The sequence below is a fragment of the Mobula hypostoma genome, chromosome 1 (assembly GCF_963921235.1).
Source record: "Mobula hypostoma chromosome 1, sMobHyp1.1, whole genome shotgun sequence".
In the NCBI taxonomy this organism is placed as follows: Eukaryota; Metazoa; Chordata; class Chondrichthyes; order Myliobatiformes; family Myliobatidae; genus Mobula; species Mobula hypostoma.
The window spans coordinates 248,432,203-248,452,787 of NC_086097.1; the positions used below are offsets into that span (position 1 = coordinate 248,432,203).

General features: G+C 44.2%; 1 protein-coding gene and 1 long non-coding RNA gene across 4 annotated transcripts in view; one reads left to right on the top strand and one right to left on the bottom strand.

Annotated features, from left to right (window-relative positions):
• The window catches only part of amph (amphiphysin), a 258,121-nt gene extending 239,482 nt beyond the window's left edge, over positions 1-18,639 (top strand). For all 3 annotated transcript variants that reach the window (XM_063066808.1, XM_063066827.1, XM_063066817.1), the window contains 4 exons: positions 1,239-1,304; positions 6,428-6,715; positions 9,113-9,214; positions 17,544-18,639. In XM_063066808.1, coding sequence (XP_062922878.1) covers positions 1,239-1,304; positions 6,428-6,715; positions 9,113-9,214; positions 17,544-17,651 — 564 coding nt within the window. In that variant the 3' untranslated portion in view covers positions 17,652-18,639. The remainder of the gene's footprint in view (positions 1-1,238; positions 1,305-6,427; positions 6,716-9,112; positions 9,215-17,543) is intronic.
• The window catches only part of LOC134356161 (uncharacterized), a 40,946-nt gene that overhangs the window by 19,142 nt on the left and 1,219 nt on the right, over positions 1-20,585 (bottom strand). The window contains exon 2 of the long non-coding RNA XR_010020291.1: positions 4,060-4,125. This is a non-coding gene — a long non-coding RNA (uncharacterized LOC134356161). The remainder of the gene's footprint in view (positions 1-4,059; positions 4,126-20,585) is intronic.

The following is a 20,585-nucleotide window of genomic DNA, read 5'->3' on the forward strand; positions in this document are numbered from 1 at the left end:
TTCACCAATGTTCTTTTATCATTGGACAGCGCACACAAAATCCTGGAGGAACTGAGCAGGTCAGGTAGCATCTACAGAAATGAATCAACAGAGAACATTTCAGGCTGAGACCCTTTATCAGGACTGGAAAGGAAAGGGAAAGAAGCCGGAATAAAGTGGTGGGGGAAGGGGAGGAGTGCAAGTTGGCAGGTGATAGGTGAAGCCAGGTGAGTGGATTGGGAATGGGGATGAAGTAAGAAACTGGAAAGAGAAAGGTGAAGGGCTGAAGAAGGAACGTGATAGTAGAGGAGAGTGGATCACGGACAACCAGAAGGAGGTGGTGGGCTGATGAGGAGAAGGGGGTGAGAGGGTAACAAGAATGGGGAATAGCAGAGGAGAGTAGGGGGGAGTGGGGAGTGGGGAGTAAGCAAGCAGATGATAATTTAGGATATCCTTCCTAGTCCTGATGAAAGGTCTCTGCCCGAAACGTCAACTGTTTATTCCTCAGCATAGATACTGCCTGACCTGCTGAATTCCTCCAGCATTTTGTGTGTGTGTCTCTGGATTTCAGGCATCTTCAGAATCTCCTGTATTCTTTTTTCATTTTAGAATTATATCCATGGAAAACTGCATGGCTTTTGAACATAGCTTCACAATCCCTTAATTTCAACTTGCCTTCATCTAACAGAGCAGAGCACCTTCTCAGTTCCCTATTGTTCTGAATGAACTTACACCTAAGATGTCAAAGACACCAGAGATCCAGCAGATGCTGGAAACCCAGAGTAAAACAGACAAAATGCTGGAGGAACTCAGCAGGTCAGGCAGCATCTATGGAAAGGAATAAGGATCTGACATGTTGGGCTGAGACACTTCATCAGGACGCTAAAGGAAGAAGGAAGAACCCAGAATAAGAAGGTGGGAGGAGGGGAAGGAATACAAGCAAAACGAGATTGGTGAAGCCAGGTGGGTGGGGAATGTGGATGAAGTGGGAAGCTGGGAGGTGAAAGGTGGAGAAGGTGAAGGGCTGGAGAAGAAGGAATCTTTTCAGGGAGGAGAGTGGACCATGGAAAACAATGTCTATCTAGGAAAATGAACAGTTACTATTTTGGCTCAAGAAGTTGACTGTTCATTTTCCTCCACAGTTACTATCTGACCTGCTGAATTCCTCCAGTATTTTGTGTGAGCTACACCTGAAATTTCAGCCACAGTACTAATTCCAAGTCACCATTTTCAAATCTGTTCTGATTGTTACTGTATAGAACGTGACGACCGAGAAGGATGATGAAGAACACAAGACATCTCCTGAAGATGTGGTGACGTCCCAGGTACAGTCCAAAATTCTAGCCCTGATTCCTGTGGCCAGCTTTGTGCATGAGTTATGTTCAGTATTCTATGTTGAGTTATGGTACAGAATTCAGGGGAAGAGAAGAGCCTTGGGTTACTGCAACTGTCTAAAACAGGGATTCCAACCTTTTTCATGCCATGGACCCCTACCATTAACCAAGGGGTCTGTGGACCCCAGGTTGGGAACCCCTGATCTACAAGGTGCTGACATTGTATTTTTATATAGAGATGTGGCATAGTCACAAGCCCTCCTAGCCCATAAGCCCACGTCGCCCAATTACACCCATGTGGACAACTAACCTGCTAACCCATACGTTTTTGGAATGTGGGAGGAAACTGAAGTATCCTGAGGAAGCCCACATGGTCACAGAAACTCCTTATAAACAGCAGCTGGAATTGGGTCTGGGTCGCTGGTGCTGCTATAGTGTTAAACCAGCCACTACACTACCATGCCACCCTAAATTTTGTAGATTAAAAAAAGACTTCTACATTCCTTCTATTTCCAATACTCCAACATATCCACTCTCTCTGTTCTAAAGGGACATTCTTCTATTCTGAGATTGTGCCCTCTGATCCTAGACTCCCCCACTATAGGAAACATCCTCTCCACCGCCACTCTATGTAGACCTTTCAGTGTTCTGCAGGTTTTAATGAATGCGCCCCCCCCTCACAAGGCCTCATACATAACCATTTCAAAGTTGTAAGATCAAAGCACATTTACTGTCTAAGATTCATTCACAGAGTCATTTTTATGAACCGCCAGCACATCATTTCTTAGATAAGGTTCCCACAACTGCTCATAATACACCAAATGTGCTCTGATCAATGCCTTATAGAATTAATTTCATTGGCATATGTCATGAATTTGTTGCTTTCTCACAGAAGTACACTGCAATACATAATAATAAAAAAAACTATAAATTATAGTAAGAAATATACATATAAATTTAATTAAGTAATGCTCTTCATATGACAAGTTATTTAATCCTGGAGTCATTTTTATGAACCTCCTTTGAACCCTCTCCAGTTTCAGCACATCCCTTCTAAGATAAGGGGCCCAAAACTGCTCACAACACTCCAAGTGAGGCCTCACCAGTGCTTTATAAAGTCTCAACATTACATCCTTGCTTTTATATTCTAGTCCTCTTGAAATGAAAGCTAACATTGCGTTTGCCTTCCTCACCACAGATTCAACCTGAAAGTTAACCTTTAGTAACTCCCGATCTATTTGGACCTCAGTTTTTTGTATTTTCTCTCCATTTGGAAAATATTAAACTGTTTCATTTCTTCTACCAAAGTGCAAGACCGGACACTTCCCAACACTGTATTCCATCTAACAACACACATCAAAGTAGCTGGTGAATGCAGCAGGCCAGGCAGCATCTCTAGGAAGAGGTACAGTCGACATTTCAGGCCGAGACCCTTCGTCAGGCCTTCAGTTAGTCCTGACGAAAGGTCTCGGCCTGAAACGTCGACTGTACCTCTTCCTAAGGGTGCTGCCTGGCCTGCTGCATTCACCAGCAACTTTGATGTGTGTTGCTTGAATTTCCAGCATCTGCAGAATTCCTATTGGTTACTGTATTCCAAGTACCATTTAAGTCCTTCTGTAGCCTCTGTACTTCCTCAAAATCTACTTGCCCCTTTACCTATCTTCAGATCATCTGCAAACTTTGCAAAAAGCCATCAATTCTATCATCCAAATCATTGACATATAACAGAAAAAAAATCGGTTTCAACACTGACCCACGTAGAACACCCCTAGTCACCAGCAGCCAGACAGAAAAGGCTCCATTTTTCCCCACTCTTTGCCTCCTGCCAATCAGCCATTGCTTTATCCATGCTAAGGCTTTCCTGTAATACCATGGGCTCATAGTTTGTTAAGCAACCTCATGTGTGGCACCTTGTCAAAGGCCTTCTGAAAATCCAAGTATACAACATCCACCAATTCTCCTTTGTCTATCCTGCTTGTTATATCTTCAAAGAATTCCAACAGATTTGTCAGGCGAGACTTTCCCTATTTTGTCACATGCCTCCAAGTACCCTGAGACCTTATTCTTAATAATTGACTCCAACATCTTCCCAACCACTGAGGTCAGACTAACTGGTCTATAGTTTCCTATCTTCCGCCTCTCTCCCTTCATGATGAGTGGAGAGACATTTGCAATTTTCCTGTCTTCCAGAACCATTCCAGAATCTAGTGATTCTAATGGCTCCAGGATCTCTGCAGCCACCTCTTTCAGAACTTTGAGGTGTACACCATCTGGTCCAGGTGACCTATCTACCTTCAGGCCCTTCAGTTTCCTGAGAACTTTCTCTCTAATTATAGTAACTTCACACACTTCATCCCCCTAATACCTAGAACTTCCACCATACTGATAGTGTCTTCCACAGTTAAGACTGATGCAAAATACTTATTCCGGTTATCTGCCATTTCATTGTCCCCCATTACTACCTCTCCAGCACTGTTTCCCAGTGGTCCAAAATCCACTCTCACCTCTCTTTTACACTTCCAGTCTTACACAGTGGCACCTCCACATCAGATGGTGATGCAACCAGTCAGATTACTCTCCATGTTCACCTATAGAAACTTATGATTGTCTTTGGTGGTACATCATTTCTCCTCAAACTCCTAATGAAATATAGCCGCTGGCATGCCTTCTTTGTAATTACATCAATCTGTTGGGCGCAGAGTAGATTTTCAGAGATAATGACATCCAGGAGCTTGAATCTACTCACCCTTCCCACTTCTGATCCCTTGATGAGGCCTGGTGTGTGGTCCCTCGATTTCATCTAATACTCACTCTGCCAGACCAAAAAGAAAGGCAGAGGTCAATCCTAAAAAACTCACTGGTATTGAGTCAGAACAAGTCTAGCTTTCAATGTAATTACCATCAGGGTTTTGTCTTCACAGATTTTACTGTTAATTTGACCTTTGAACACTGCAATGTTAAGCAGAACGAAGAGATTTTATTGAACAGACTCGGCATAGAGTCAAAGAATCTGCACTACACATTAAGTAGCTCATTTGCTGAAATCAGAATCTGACCAGCAAAGATAAGTTCCTGCAAATTCAATGGCAGCTGACTTAAATTTTCAAAGGGGCAATCTATACCCATTGGCCACTTCATTAGGTACCTCCTGCACCTAATTAATGTGACCACTGAGTGTATGTTCCTGGTCTTCTGCTGCTGTAGCCCGTCCACTTCACGGTTCAACATGTTGTGCATTCAGAGATGCTCTTCTGCACACCGTTGTTGTAACTTGTGATTATTTAAGTTACTGTCACTTTCCTGTCAGCTTAAACCAGCCTTGCCATTCTCTTCTGACCTTTCTCATTAACAAGGAGTTTTCACCTACAGAACTACTGCTATTGGAAGCAGTGAAATCATCAAAGTCAGCATGGATTTGTGAAAGGAAAATCATGTCTGACGAATCTTATAGAATTCTTTGAGGATGTAACTAGTAGAGTGGATAGGGGAGAACCAGTGGATGTGGTATATTTGAATTTTCAAAAGGCTTTTGACAAGGTCCCACACAGGAGATTAGTGTGCAAATTTAAAGCACATGGTATTGGGGGTAAGGTATTGATGTGGATAGAGAATTAATTGGTTGGCAGACAGGAAGCAAAGAGTGGGAATAAACGGGACCTTTTCAGAATGGCAGGCGGTGACTAGTGGGGTACCGCAAGGCTCAGTGCTGGGACCCCAGTTGTTTACAATATATATTAATGACTTAGACGAGGGAATTAAATGCAGCATCTCCAAGTTTGCGGATGACAGGAAGCTGGGCGGCAGTGTTAGCTGTGAGGAGGATGCTAAGAGGATGCAGGGTGACTTGGATAGGTTGGGTGAGTGGGCAAATTCATGGCAGATGCAATTTAATGTGGATAAATGTGAGGTCATCCACTTTCGTGGCAAGAACAGGAAAACAGATTATTATCTGAATGGTGGCCGATTAGGAAAAGGGGAGGTGCAACGAGATCTGGGTGTCATTATACACCAGTCATTGAAAGTGGGCATGTAGGTACAGCAGGCGGTGAAAAAGGCGAACGGTATGCTGGCATTCATAGCAAGAGGATTCGAGTACAGGAGCAGGGAGGTACTACTGCAGTTGTACAAGGCCTTGGTGAGACCACACCTGGAGTATTGTGTGTAGTTTTGGTCCCCTAATCTGAGAAAAGACATTCTTGCCATAGAGGGAGTACAAAGAAGGTTCACCAGATTGATTCCTGGGATGGCAGGACTTTCATATGATGAAAGACTGGATCGACTAGGCTTATACTCGTTGGAATTTAGAAGATTGAGGGGGGGATCTTATTGAAACATATAAAATCCTAAAGGGATTGGACAGGCTAGATGCAGGAAGATTGTTCCCGATGTTGGGGAAGTCCAGAACGAGGGGTCACAGTTTGAGGATAAAGGGGAAGCCTTTTAGGACTGAGATTAGGAAAAACTTCTTCACACAGAGAGTGGTGAATCTGTGGAATTCTCTGCCACAGGAAACAGTTGAGGCCAGTTTATTGGCTATATTTAAGAGGGAGTTGGATATGGCCCTTGTGGCTACGGGGATCAGGGGGTATGGGGGGAAGGCTGGTACAGGGTTCTGAGTTGGATGATCAGCCATGATCATACTGAATGGTGGTGCAGGCTCGAAGGGCCGAATGGCCTACTCCTGCACCTATTTTCTATGTTTCTATGCTCACTGGATGGTTTTTGTTTGTTTTTTGCACCATTCTGTGTAAAGTTTAAGAGACTGCTGTGTATGAAAATCCCAGGAGATCAGCAGTTTCTGAGATACTCAAACTAGCCCATCTGCCACCAACAATCATTCCACGGTCAAAGTCACTTAGATCACATTTCTTCCCCATTCTGATGTTTGGTCTGAGCAACTAAACCTCTTGATCATGTCGGCATGCTTTTATGCATTGAGTTGCCACAACATGATTAACTGATTAGATATTTGCATTAATGAGCAGGTGTATAGGTGTACCTAATAAAGTGGCCACTGAGCGTAATTTGAACAACTGAAATATTGAGACGTATCACCTTTGAGACACTCCTATTTCTGAGAGATTTTGAAATTTGACTTGTGCGCCTTTTGAAAGGTCTCGGTTCCTTCGATGGTTATCGAGCCGGCATCCAACAACGAGCACGAGGATGATCAGAGTCCTGCCGTGAACGACGCTGTGGCCGTGCAGGAGGCAGGTGAGGTGCCAGCCAAGGAAGAGAATTCAGCTCCGGTGCCCAGTGCAGTGGAAGAGACAGAGGAACTGAATAGAGCTGAAGATGAGCAGCAAGTCAATGCAGAGAGTACGGGCGTCCCTCAGCAAGAGAACACACCCGAGGTTGAGGCTGCCAAGCCACAGCCCATGCCTCCTGGCTTCATGTACAAGGTATCACTGTTACTACAAATCAACCGCCGACAAATTGTCATGAGGCTTTCTTTAAAATAACATTAATGAGCATGTCTACAAGGAGAGCTGCCATAAGACCATAAGATATAGGAGTAGAATTTGGACATTGGCCCATCAAGTCTACCCTGCCATTTCATCATGGATAATCTATTTCCCTCTCAGCCCCAATCTCCTGCCTTCTCCCCGTATCCATTCAAGCCCAGATCAATCAAGAATCTATCACCTCTGCCTTGAATACTGTACACCCAATAACTTGTCCTCCACAGCCACCTGTGGCAATGAATTCCACAGGTTCACCACTCTCAGGCTAATGAAATTCCTCCTCACCTCCATTCTAAATGGACTTCCCTCTATTCTGAGGCTGTGTTCTCTGGTCTTAGACTCCCTCACCACAGGAAACATCCTCTCCACATCCACTCTATCGAGCCCTTTCAACATCCGACAGGTTTCAATGAAGTCACCCCTCATTCTTCTGAATTCCAGTGATTACAGGCCCAGGGTCATCAAAACGTTCCTCTTATGATAAGCTTTTCAATCCCAAAATCATTTTCACGAACCTCCTCTGAACTCTGTCCAATTTCAGCACATTCTTTCTGAGGTAAAGGGCCCAAAACTGCTCACAAGACCAAGAGAGCAGCTTCCATCAACAATGACCCCCCACCATCCGGGCCGTGCTCTCTTCTCGCTGCTGCCATCTGGAAGGTGATAGAAGAGCCTTAGGTCCCACACCACCAGGCTCAGAAAAAATTATGACCCTTCAACCATCAGGCTCCTGAACCAGCATTGATAACTTCACTCATCTCAACTCTGAACTGATTCCACAACCTGTTGCACTCACAAAATGCTGGAGGACCTCAGTAGGCCAGGCAGCATCTGTGGAAAAGAATACAGTCGACATTTCCGGCCGAGACCCTTCGGCAGAACACGCAACCTGTTGATTCACCTTCGAGGTCTTTACAACTCATGTTCTCAGTATTACTTATTTACTTGTGATGACTCGGTGGGCTGAATGGCCTAATTCTGCTCCTATGTCTTATGGTCTTATTTATTTATTATTATTGTGTTTTTTATAAGCACAGTTTGTCTTCTTTTGCACATTGGCTGTTTGTCAGTGATTGAGAGTAGTTTTTCATTGATTCTGTTGAGTTTTTTCATTCTACTGTGAATGCCTGTAAAGAAAATGAATCTCAGGGTTGTATATAGTGACGTATGTACTTTGATAGTAAACTTACTTTGGACTTTATGAGGAAAGGTTGCAAGATACATTTTTTTCTCTTTGGAGTGAAGGAAGATGAGAGGTGACTTGATAAAGGTGTTTCAAAGGTTTCAAAGGTACAGTTAATGTCAGAGAAATGTATACAATATACATCCTTTTTCTTCACAACCATCCACGAAAATAGCAGAATGCCCCTAAAGAATGAATGACAGTTAAATGTTAAAGTCCCCCCTAGCACTCCCCTCCCCCCACCAGCAAAAAAAAGCATCAGCACCCACCACTGAGCACTCGAGCGTGCAGCAAAGCATAAGCAAAGACACAGACTTGCAGTACCCTAAAGACTACTCATCCACCCGGTATTCAACATACCACAGGCTCTCTCTCTCCCTAATAAGGGAGAAAGGGATGTCTCCATTTCACAGTGAGAGAGGAGACATAACACACATCTCGCTGGTTTATGATGTTAAAAGTCCTTTTCCTGAACTCTATGCCCAAAAATCTCAGGTCTCTGGGCACACAGCCAGTGATCTACCGACTCCCACAGCACACCAATTTCCTGCCGGACACCAACATTCGATCTGTCCATCTCCAGAGCCACAAGATCCTAGGCTTCCAAAGGTGAGCTAAACACTTAGGCCGCATCCTTGGCATGTCGGATCACAGCCAGTCGTGAAACCCCGAGAGTGGGTCCCATTCCCGCAAAGAACTGAAGTCAGCATGTAACTCCAGGTCAGGGATTTCAAAAGAACCCCGAAAGGGAAAGATAGAGATATTAAAGATGGAAATAGGGCTGTTTCTAAAGATGCAAGCAAAGGAGTTGCCGTTTAGCGCCATCATAACTAAGCTTCACCCTCTCTAAAAGATGATAAGAGACTGAGTGGATAATCAGACACATTTTCCAGAGAATGAACATTCAAAATGGATGATTCATCATCCACAAATGTGATACTGGCTTATCGTTGCTGGTTTTAATCTTGGAGCTTCCAAGCAATGTGGAAGTAAGTTCACCAGCACACTGCAATGCCCCAAAAACCTCATTTTCCATCACCTTAAATGTAATTAGAGACGAGTGAGGAATGTTGGCCATACAAAATAATGCATTTATCCTATAAAACCATTCTCTAAACTGATAGAATTTTATGGATCAAACTTTCCAACAGGTTCAAGCAGTCCATAACTTCGAAGCTGCCAATGACGATGAACTTAACTTACAGCGTGGAGACATTGTGTTAGTGATTCCGTCGGAGACAATAGAAGACCAGGTAACCAGAATTGAAATGTGGAACAAACCTGCTGAAGTTCCAGTAGCAAGTTTCTTTATACAACTTTGAGAGAGTTTTATAATGTTATAAAGTACACAGAGCTTAGGGATCTATCTACTCACTGGCAAAGCAGTGGTTGGTCAGTTCTTGGTTAGTCAGAGTATCAAAGGATACAGGGAGAAGGCAGGAGAAAGGAGTTGAGAGGGAAAATAACTCAGCCATGATGGACTGGTGGAGCAGACTCAATGGGTGGACATCTTATGGTCTAAAATTTTCTCATGATGAAATGTTATTATTTGCTAATTCTTGTGCATATGCAGGAAAGAAAGATGCCTTTGGGAGGAAATTAAATTTTAAAGTTTCTAAAAGGCTGTTAAGTAGAACATAGAGCATAGAACAGTATAGTAGGTGTCCTTCAGCTAATGATACATAGAAACATAGAAAATAGGTGCAGGAGTAGGCCATTCGGCCCTTCGAGCCTGCACCGCCATTTATTATGATCATGGCTGATCATCCAACTCAGAACCCCACCCCAGCCTTCCCTCCATACCCCCTGACCCCCGTAGCCACAAGGGCCATATCTAACTCCCTCTTAAATATAGCCAATGAACTGGCCTCAACTGTTTCCTGTGGCAGAGAATTCCACAGATTCACCACTCTCTGTGTGAAGAAGTTTTTCCTAATCTCCATCCTAAAAGGCTTCCCCTCTATCCTCAAACTGTGACCCCTCATTCTGGACTTCCCCAACATCGGGAACAATCTTCCTGCATCTAGCCTGTCCAATCCCTTTAGGATCTTATACATTTCAATCAGATCCCCCCTCAATCTTCTAAATTCCAACGAGTACAAGCCCAGTTCATCCAGTCTTTCTTCATATGAAAGTCCTGCCATCCCAGGAATCAATCTGGTGAACCTTCTTTGTACTCCCTCTATGGCAAGGATGTCTTTCCTCAGATTAGGGGACCAAAACTGCACACAATACTCCAGGTGTGGTCTCACCAAGGCCTTGTACAACTGCAGTAGTACCTCCCTGCTCCTGTACTCGAATCCTCTCGCTATAAATGCCAGCATACCATTCGCCTTTTTCACCGCCTGCTGTACCTGCATGCCCACTTTCAATGACTGGTGCATAATGACACCCAGGTCTCGTTGCACCTCCCCTTTTCCTAATCGGCCACCATTCAGATAATAATCTGTTTTCCTATTTTTGCCACCAAAGTGGATAACTTCACATTTATCCACATTAAATTGCATCTGCCATGAATTTGCCCACTCACCCAACCTATCCAAGTCACCCTGCATCCTCTTAGCATCCTCCTCACAGCTAACACTGCCACCCAGCTTCGTGTCATTCGCAAACTTGGGAGATGCTGCATTTAAATCCCTCATCCAAGTCATTAATATATATTGTAAACAACTGGGGTCCCAGCACTGAGCCTTGCGGTACCCCACTAGTTACCGCCTGCCATTCTGAAAAGGTCCCGTTTATTCCCACTCTTTGCTTCCTGTCTGCTAACCAATTCTCTATCCACATCAATACCTTACCCCCAATACCGTGTGCTCTAAGTTTGCACACTAATCTCCTGTGTGGGACCTTGTCAAAAGCCTTTTGAAAATCCAAATATACCACATCCACTGGTTCCCCCCTATCCACTCTACTGGTTACATCCTCAAAAAATTCTATGAGATTCGTCAGACATGATTTTCCTTTCACAAATCCATGCTGACTTTGTCCGATCATTTCACCACTTTCCAAATGTGCTGTTATCACATCCTTGATAACTGACTCCAGCAGTTTCCCCACCACCGACGTTAGGCTAACCGGTCTATAATTCCCCGGTTTCTCTCTCCCTCCTTTTTTAAAAAGTGGGGTTACATTAGCCACCCTCCAATCCTCAGGAACTAGTCCAGAATCTAACGAGTTTTGAAAAATTATCACTAATGCATCCACTATTTCTTGGGCTACTTCCTTAAGCACTCTAGGATGCAGACCATCTGGCCCTGGGGATTTATCTGCCTTCAATCCCTTCAATTTACCTAACACCACTTCCCTACTAACATCTATTTCGCTCAGTTCCTCCATCTCACTGGACCCTCTGTCCCCTACTATTTCTGGAAGATTATTTATGTCCTCCTTAGTGAAGACAGAACCAAAGTAATTATTCAATTAGTCTGCCATGTCCTTGCTCCCCATAATCAATTCACCTGTTTCTGTCTGCAGGGGACCTACATTTGTCTTTACCAGTCCTTTCCTTTTTACATATCTATAAAAGCTTTTACAGTCCGTTTTTATGTGATACTATGCTGATTGACATACCATAGGACTATAAGATATAGGAGCAGAATTAGGCCATTTGGCCTACTTAGTCTGCTCCACTATTTCATCATGATTGATCCATTATTCCTCTCAGCCCCAATCTTCTGCCTTCTCCCCGTAACTCTTCATGCCCTGACTAATCAAGAATCTATCAACCTCTGTCTTAATCTATACCCAGTGACTTGGCGTCCAGAGCTGCCTGTGGCAACGAATTTCGCAGATTCACCACTCTCCGGCTAAATAAATTCCTCATCTCCATTCTAAATGGACACCCCTCTATTCTGAGCTGGTGTCTTCTGGTCTTCAACTCTACCACCATAAGAAATATCCTCACCACATCCACTCTACCCAGGCCTTTCAACATTCGATAGGTTTCAATGAGGTCACCCCTCATTTTTCTGAATTTTAGTGAGTGGAGGCCCAGAGCCATCATATGATAAGCCATTCAATCCTGAAATCATTTTCGTGAACTCCTTTCAGCCCACTCCAATGTCAGCACATCCTTTCTAAGATAAGGGGCCCAAAAGGGGAACTTGATGATGGTGAGGACAATATGAGTGAGGTTGAAGTTCTGGAGCACATTGATATCAAAGGAGAGGAGGTGTTGGAGTTGTTAAAATACGTTAGGATAGTTAAGTCCCCAGGGCCTGATGGAATATTCCTCAGGCTGCTTCACGAGGCGAGGGAAGAGATTGCTGAGCCTCTGGCGAAGATCCTTATGTCCTCATTGTTCACGGGAATGGTACCAGAGGATTGGAGGGAGGCGAATGTTGTCCCCTTGTTCAAAAAAGGTAGTAGGGATAGTACGGGTAATTATAGACCAGTGAGCCTTACGTCTGTGGTGGGAAAGCTGTTGGAAAAGATTCTTAGAGATAGGATCTATGGGCATTTAGAGAATCATGGTCTGATCAGGGACAGTCAGCATGGCTTTGTGAAGGGCAGATCATGTCTAACAAGCCTGATAGAGTTCCTTGAGGAGATGACCAGGCATATAGATGAGGGTAGTGTAGTGGATGTGATTCTCATGGATTTTAGTAAGGCATTTGACAAAGTTCCACATGGTAGGCTTATTCAGAAAGTCAGAAGGCATGGGATCCAGGGAAGTTTGGCCAGGTAGATTCAGAATTTGCTTGCCTGCAGAAGGCAGAGGGTCATGGTGGAGGGAGTACATTCAGATTGAAGGATTGTGACTATTGGTCTCCCACAAGGATCGGTTCTGGGACCTCTACTTTTCGTGTTATTAACAACCTGGACGTGGGGGTAGAAGGGTGGGTTAGTGGTGTTGTAGATAGTGTAGAGGATTATCGAAGATTGCAGAGAGACATTGATAGGATGCAGAAGTGGGCTGAGAAGTGGCAGATGGGAGTTCAACCCAGAGCAGTGTGAGGTGGTACACTTTGGAAGGACAAACTCCAAGGCAGAGTACAAAGTAAATGGCAGGATACTTGGTAGTGTGGAGGAGCAGAGGGATCTGGGGGTACATGTCCACATATCCCTGAAAGTTGCCTCACAGGTAGATAGGGTAATTAAGAAAGCTTATGGGGTGTTAGCTTTCATAAGTCAAGGGATAGAGTTTAAGAGTCGCAATGTAATGATGCAGCTCTATAAAACTCTGGTTAGGCCACACTTGGAGTACTATGTCCAGTTCTGGTCACCTCACTATAGGAAGGATGTGGAAGCATTGGAAAGGGTACAGAGGGGATTTACCAGGATGCTGCCTGGTTTAGAAAGTATGCATTATGATCAGAGATTAAGGGAGCTAGGGTTTTACTCTTTGGAGAGAAGGATGATGAGAGGAGACATGATAGAGGTGTACAAGATATTAAGAGGAATAGATAGAGTGGATAGCCAGCACCTCTTCCCCAGGGCACCACTGCTCAATACAAGAGGACATGGCTTTAAGGTAAGGGGTGGGAAGTTCAAGGGGGATATTAGAGGAAGGTTTTTTACTCAGAGAGTGGTTGGTGCATGGAATGCGCTGCCTGAGTCAGTGGTGGAGGCAGATACACTGGTGAAGTTTAAGACTACTAGACACGTATATGGAGAAATTTAAGGTGGGGGGTTATATGGGAGGCAGAGTTTGAGGGTCAGCACAACATTGTGGGCCGAAGGGCCTGTAATGTGCTGTACTATTCTATGTTCTATTAAAATTGCTCACAATACTCCAACATACTCCATGGTCAATCTATCTCTTTCCTCCTGTACAGCCCATATTCCTCCATTTTTCTTACATCCATGTGTCTATCTAAGTCTCTATTATGCTCCCATTGTATCAGACTTCACCATCAACCCAACAATGTTTTCACTCTTCTCATCAGATTTCTGAACAGTTCAACTCTACCTCACGACTTGGCCTAATTAGGGAGAGTCAGCATGGCTTTGTGTGGTTTAGGTAATGTTTTACCAACTTGATTGAGTTTTTTGACAAGGTGAGGAGAGAGATTGATGAGGGTAGGGCAGTGGATGTTGTCTACATGGATTTCAGTAAGGCCTTTGACAAAGTCCCTCATGGGAGGCTAATCCAGAAGATTAAGATGCATGTGATCTGCGGCAAATTGGCAGTTTGGATTCAGAACTGGCTTGTGCACAGAAGACAGAAGGTAGTGGTTGAAGGGACTTGCTCAGGCTGGAGGTTTGTAATTAGTGGTGTTCCACAGGGATCTGTGCTGGGACCTCTGCTATCTGTGATGTCTATAAATGACCTGAATGAAAATATAGATGGGTGGGTTGGTAAATTTGTGGATGATACCAAGATTGGTGGTGTTGTGGATAGTGTAGAAGACTGATAAAGAATATAGCAAGATATGGATCAGTTGCAAATATGGACAGAGAGATGGCAGATGGAGTTTAACCCAGATGAATGTGAGGTGTTGAACCTTAGTAGGGCAAATGCAAGGAGACAGCACATTGTTAAGGGCAAGAGTGTTAGTAGTGTTGCTGAGCAGAGAGACCTTGGGGTCCAAGTTCATAGCTCCTTGAAAGTGGCTACACAGGTCGATAGGGTGGTTAAGAATTTTTATGGAATGCTTGCTTTTATTTGAGTTCAAAAACCAAGAGGTTATGCTGCAACTCGGTGCAAAAAACTCCGGTTAGGCCACATCTGGAGTATTGCACACAGTTCTGGTCACCCCACTATAGGAAGGATGTCGAGGCTTTGGACAGGATGCAGAAGAGGTTTACCAGGATGCTGCCTGGTTTAGAGAGCATGTGCTGGATAAATTTGCTTGTTTTCTTCAGAACGACAGAAGCTGAGGGAGATCTGATAGAGGCTTATAAGATTAAGAGAGGCATCCACAGAGTGAACAGAGAGTATCTGTTTCCCAGGGTTGAAATGTCTAACACGAGAGAGCATGCATTCAATTTGAGAGGGGGTGTGAAGGGCAAGTTTTTTACTCAGAGAGTGGTGGATGCCTGGAATGCGCTGCCTGGTGTGGTGGTAGAGGCAAATACATGAGCAATGTTTAGATAGGCACATGGATATGAGGGAGATGGAGGAATATGGACACAGTGTAGGTAGGAGGGATTAGTTTTTGGAAGGTTTTTGGTTTACTTTTTTAGCTGGTTCGGCACAACACTGTGTTGTACTGTTATAGGTTCTACGACAGTAATGCCTGATACCTATGGAACAGAAATGTTTCTTAGAGTCACAGAGCACTACAGCTCAGAAACAGGCCCTTCAGCCCATCTAGTCTGTGCCAGACTGTTATTATGCCTAGTCCCATTGGCCCGTACATGGACCGTAGCTCTTCATACCCTTCCCGTCCATGTTCTTATCGGAATCAGGTTTAATATCACTGGCATACATAGTGAAATTTGCAGTTCAATGCAATATATAATAATAGAGAAAAAACTGTGAATTACAGTAAGGGTATATATTTTAAATAGTAAAATAAGTCGTACAAAAAACAGAAATAGAAATGTAGTGGGGTAGTGTTCACAGGTTCAATGTCCATTCAGAAATCGGATGGCAGAGGAGAAGCTGTTGCTGAATCACTGAGTGTGGGCCTTCAGGCTTCTGTACCTCCTTTCTGATGGCAGCAATGAGAACAAGGCATAACCTGGGTAATGGGGGTCCTTAATGATGGATGCTTTGTCTTTGAGGCATCGCTTACTGAAACTTCTCTCAAAGTTTGCAATCCATCGCCTTCACCGGCAGCTCACTCCACCCCAAGTGGTCACCGAATTACAGGAAAGATGTCAACAAAATAGAGAGAGTACAGGGAAGATTTACTAGAATGTTACCTGGATTTCAGCACCTAAGTTATAGAGAAAGGTTGAACAAGTTGGGTCTTTATTCTTTAGAGCATAGAAGGTTGAGGGGGGACTTGATAGAGGTATTTAAAATTATGAGGGGGATAGATAGAGTTGACGTGGATAGGCTTTTTCCATTGAGAGTAGGGGAGATTCAAACAAGAGGACATGAGTTGAGAGTTAAACATAGAAACATAGAAAATAGGTGCAGGAGTAGGCCATTTGGCCCTTTGAGCCTGCACCGCCATTTATTATGATCATGGCTGATCATCCAACTTAGAACCCCGCCCTAGCCTTCCCTCCATACCCCCTGACCCCCGTAGCCACAAGGGCCATATCTAACTCCCTCTTAAATATAGCCAATGAACTGGCCTCAACTGTTTCCTGTGGCAGAGAATTCCACAGATTCACCACTCTCTGTGTGAAGAAGTTTTTCCTAATCTCGGTCCTAAAAGGCTTCCCCTCTATCCTCAAACTGTGGCCCCTCATTCTGGACTTCCCCAACATCGGGAACAATCTTCCTGCATCTAGCCTGTCCAATCCCTTTAGGATCTTATACGTTTCAATCAGATCCCCCCTCAATCTTCTAAATTCCAACGAGTACAAGCCCAGTTCATCCAGTCTTTCTTCATATGAAAGTCCTGCCATCCCAGGAATCAATCTGGTGAACCTTCTTTGTACTCCCTGTATGGCAAGGATGTCTTTCCTCAGATTAGGGGACCAAAACTGCACACAATACTCCAGGTGTGGTCTCACCAAGGCCTTGTACAACTGCAGTAGTACCTCCCTGCTCCTGTACTCGAATCCTCTCGCTATAAATGCCAGCATACCATTCGCCTTTTTCACCGCCTGCTGTACCTGCATGCCCACTTTCAATGACTGGTGTATAATGACACCCAGGTCTCGTTGCACCTCCCCTTTTCCTAATCAGCCACCATTCAGATAATAATCTGTTTTCCTATTTTTGCCACCAAAGTGGATAACTTCACATTTATCCACATTAAATTGCATCTGCCATGAATTTGCCCACTCACCCAACCTATCCAAGTCACCCTGCATCCTCTTAGCATCCTCCTCCCAGCTAACACTGCCACCCAGCTTCGTGTCATCTGCAAACTTGGAGATGCTGCATTTAATTCCCTCATCCAAGTCATTAATATATATTGTAAAGGGCAAAAGTTTAGGGGTAACATGAGGGGGAACTTCTTTACTCAGAGAGTGGTAGCTGTGTGGAACGAGCTTCCAGCAGAAGTGGTTGAGGCAGGTTCGATGTTGTCGTTTAAAGTTAAATTGGATGGATATATGGACAGGAAGGGAATGGAGGGTTATGGACTGAGTGCAGGTTGGTGGGACTAGGGGAGAGTAAGAGTTCGGCACAGACTAGAAGGGCCAAGATGGCCTGTTTCCGTGCTGTAATTGTTATATGGTTATAAGTGAAGAAGCTCCCCCTCAGCTTGCCCTTCACCCTTGACCTATAACCTCTATTTCTCATCTCACCCAACCTCAGTGGAAAAAGCCTGGGATAACAGAAAGGAAATTATGTACAAATTCCTTTCAGACACCGGCAGGAATTGAACCCCAATCGCTGGCACTACAAAACAATATGCTAACTGCTACATTACCCATAATACTACTACTGCTTGAAGGGTTATCGTTTGTACAGCACATTGCTGAAAGACAAACACTCACATTAAATCTCTGTACAAGCGAGACACTTCTCATTGTCTTTGACTTGGTAACTTGTTCATGTGCTTTTTCCAGGATGCGGGCTGGCTCACAGGGGTAAAGGAGTCAGACTGGATCCAATATGGTACTACCCACAGTTACAAGGGGCTGTTCCCCAAGAATTTCACTCAGCAACTGGAATAGACTTTGGCCACGGGCTCCGTCGGTGTGGAAGTTACCGGAGAGAAACGGAGAAAGCAGGACTCTGCTTCCCAAGCCACATGGTCTCCCACAACACAGTTGTGTCCTTGGATTTATCAAAGGGAGGTGCCAGAGGCGCACAGCTTATCCGCGAGGCTCAACGTATCTAATGATCACAAACACTGAAGTGAGGCGGTGTATATTAGGACACAGGAAGCATGCACTGACCTTGATATAATCTATTTTCAACAAGCTATGAAAATGAATATGCATTTCTTTATTAAATCCAACATTCTGTTTGTGTTTCCCTGGAGTTAACGATATTCTTGAATGCACCTCTTCCTGTCGGTATAACGGTGGTGTAGTCCTCCCGATGACAACTCCATGTTTTGCACTGTGCATTACGTAAAATCTGCTGCAATGTGTCACATTTCGGTAGCCTATCTAGTCGATTCTGTGTGTACTTATTAATTTTTGATCTGTTGGCTGCAAATTGTTTTTTTAAAATCTGTACACCCGCAGAGCTGAACAGTCTTTGCAGCGATGTGGGATGAGTGATTGTACCGTTGCATCTCCTCACCGTGTGCGTCGCGGCGTTCCCCTCCTCCCAGTATCCGTGCTGGCTCTGTTTTTGAACAAATTCTATTGCTCTGTTGCCAAAATGAGTCTGGGAAACTGTATTTGTAATGTATTGCGCGTTAAAGGTTATCAGATTCAGAACGATGTTCGAAGGACAAGACTACACCACCTCCTGGCTTCTTCACTGAATAAATCAACAGGGATTTACAGGGAGAAATGAATCAATGCACCAATTACTGAACACCGTGCCCTCTAGTTATCCTTGTAGCAGCAGTCTGAAACATTTCATTCCAACTTCGTGGAATATACAGTCACATAAGGATAGGCGTTGTAACCTAGATATTGTATTGTGTAGTCCCATACTGCTCTCCATTTCACCACTGCTCATGCTGGAATAAAAAGGTAAACTCAACTTGCTGACGGTGTCCTGTTATTTAAGGAATTTGAACATATCAGGCCTATGTCTGCAAATAACTACAGGATGATTTTTAGACCATGAGACCATAGGAGCAGAATTAGGCCAGCTGGCCCATGGAGTCTGTTCCACCATTTCATCATTACTGATCCATTCCCTCTCACAGCCCAGTCTCCTGCATCCTGCCTCATATCCCTTCATACCCTGACTAATCAAGAACCTATCAACCTCTGCCTTAAATATACCCAATGACTTGGCCTCCACAACCACCTGTAGCAACGGATTCCACAGATCCACCACTGTCTGACTAAAGAAATTCTTCCTCATCTCCATTCTAAAAGAACTCTCCTCTATTCTTAGGCTTTGACCTCTGGTCATAGATTCTCCCACCAGAGGAATCATCTTCTCCACATCCACTCAATTAAGACCTTTCACCATTCGATAGGTTTCAATTAGGTCACCCCTCTTTCTCCTGAATTCCAATGAATAGAAAACCAGAGCCATCAAATGCTCTTCATATGACAAGCCATTCAATCCTGGAATCATTTTTGTGAACCTCCTTTGAACCCTCTCCAATGTCAGCACATCCTTTAAGGGGCCCAAAACTGCTCACCAAGTGAGGCATCACCAGTGCTTTATAAAGCCTCAACGTTACAGCCTCACTTTTCATATTCTATTCCTCTTGAAATGAATGCTAACATCGAATTTGCCTTCCTCACCACAGATTCAACCTGAAAATTAACTTTTGAGAATCCTGCAGAAGGACTCCAAAGTCCCTTTGCATCTCAGATTTTTGAACTTTCTCTCCAGTTAGAAAACAGTCTACCCTTTCACTTCTTCCACCAAAGTGGAACCGGTAAGTGTACACTTACCGGCATTGCATTCCATCTACCACTACTTTGCCCATTCTCCTAATCTTTCTCACTCCCTCTGTAGCCAAGACCATAAGGCATTGGAACAGAATGAGACCATTCAGGCCATCGAGTCTGCTCTGCCATACTATCACGGGTGATCCCAACCCACTCAACCCCATACACCTTCCTTCTTGCCATTTCCTTTGATGCCCTGACCAATCAAGAAATGATCTAATTCCGCCTTAAATATACCCACAAACTTGGCCTCCACTGCAGTCTGTGACAGAGCATTCCACAGATTTACTACTCTCTGGCTAAAAAAAATTCCTCCTTACATTTGTTCTAAAAGGTCGTCCCTCAGGTTTGAGGCTGTGCCCTCTAATTTTGGATACCCCCACCACAGGAAACATCCTCTCCACATCCATCCAGTTCCCTTCCACAGTCCAAAGACGTACCGGTTGATAGGTTAATTGGTGATTGTAAGTTGCCCTGTGATTAGGCCCAGATTAAATCAGGACAGTGTGGCTGCAAGGGCCTTTTCTGCCCTGTATCCCAATAAATAAATAGCCTCTGCAGGTCAGGCAGCATCTATGGAGGGGAATAAACAGACAACGTTTCAGGCTGAGACCCTCCAACAGGAAGAGACCTGTCCTGAGGAAGGGTCTCGGCTTGGAACTGTTTATTTCTCTCCACAACCTGGGGTCCTGGACCTCTTGGTTAATGGTAGGGGTCCATGGCATAAGAAGGCTGGGAACCCCTGTTCTAGATGCTGCCTGGCACACAGCATTTTGTGTGCATTACTCCATTAATTTGTTCCCTTTCTTAATCTTCACCTAGCAATGCAAACAGCCAGACAGAAGGCATAATTCTATTCTTGGAGTGCCGTTTTTCCACATCTCACTAAACATATTAAGTCCGCCATGTTTTGCTGCCTTACTTAACTTGTAGGGCAATCCAGTGCACCGCTTGGTACATACATTCTGAAAATGGGCTGACTTTACCAAGTTTCCAAGTCACTCGACGGAATCTCACTAGAATTTTCAATGTTGTAGCAACTGATTTACACAGACACAGGTCTGTGTACATTTC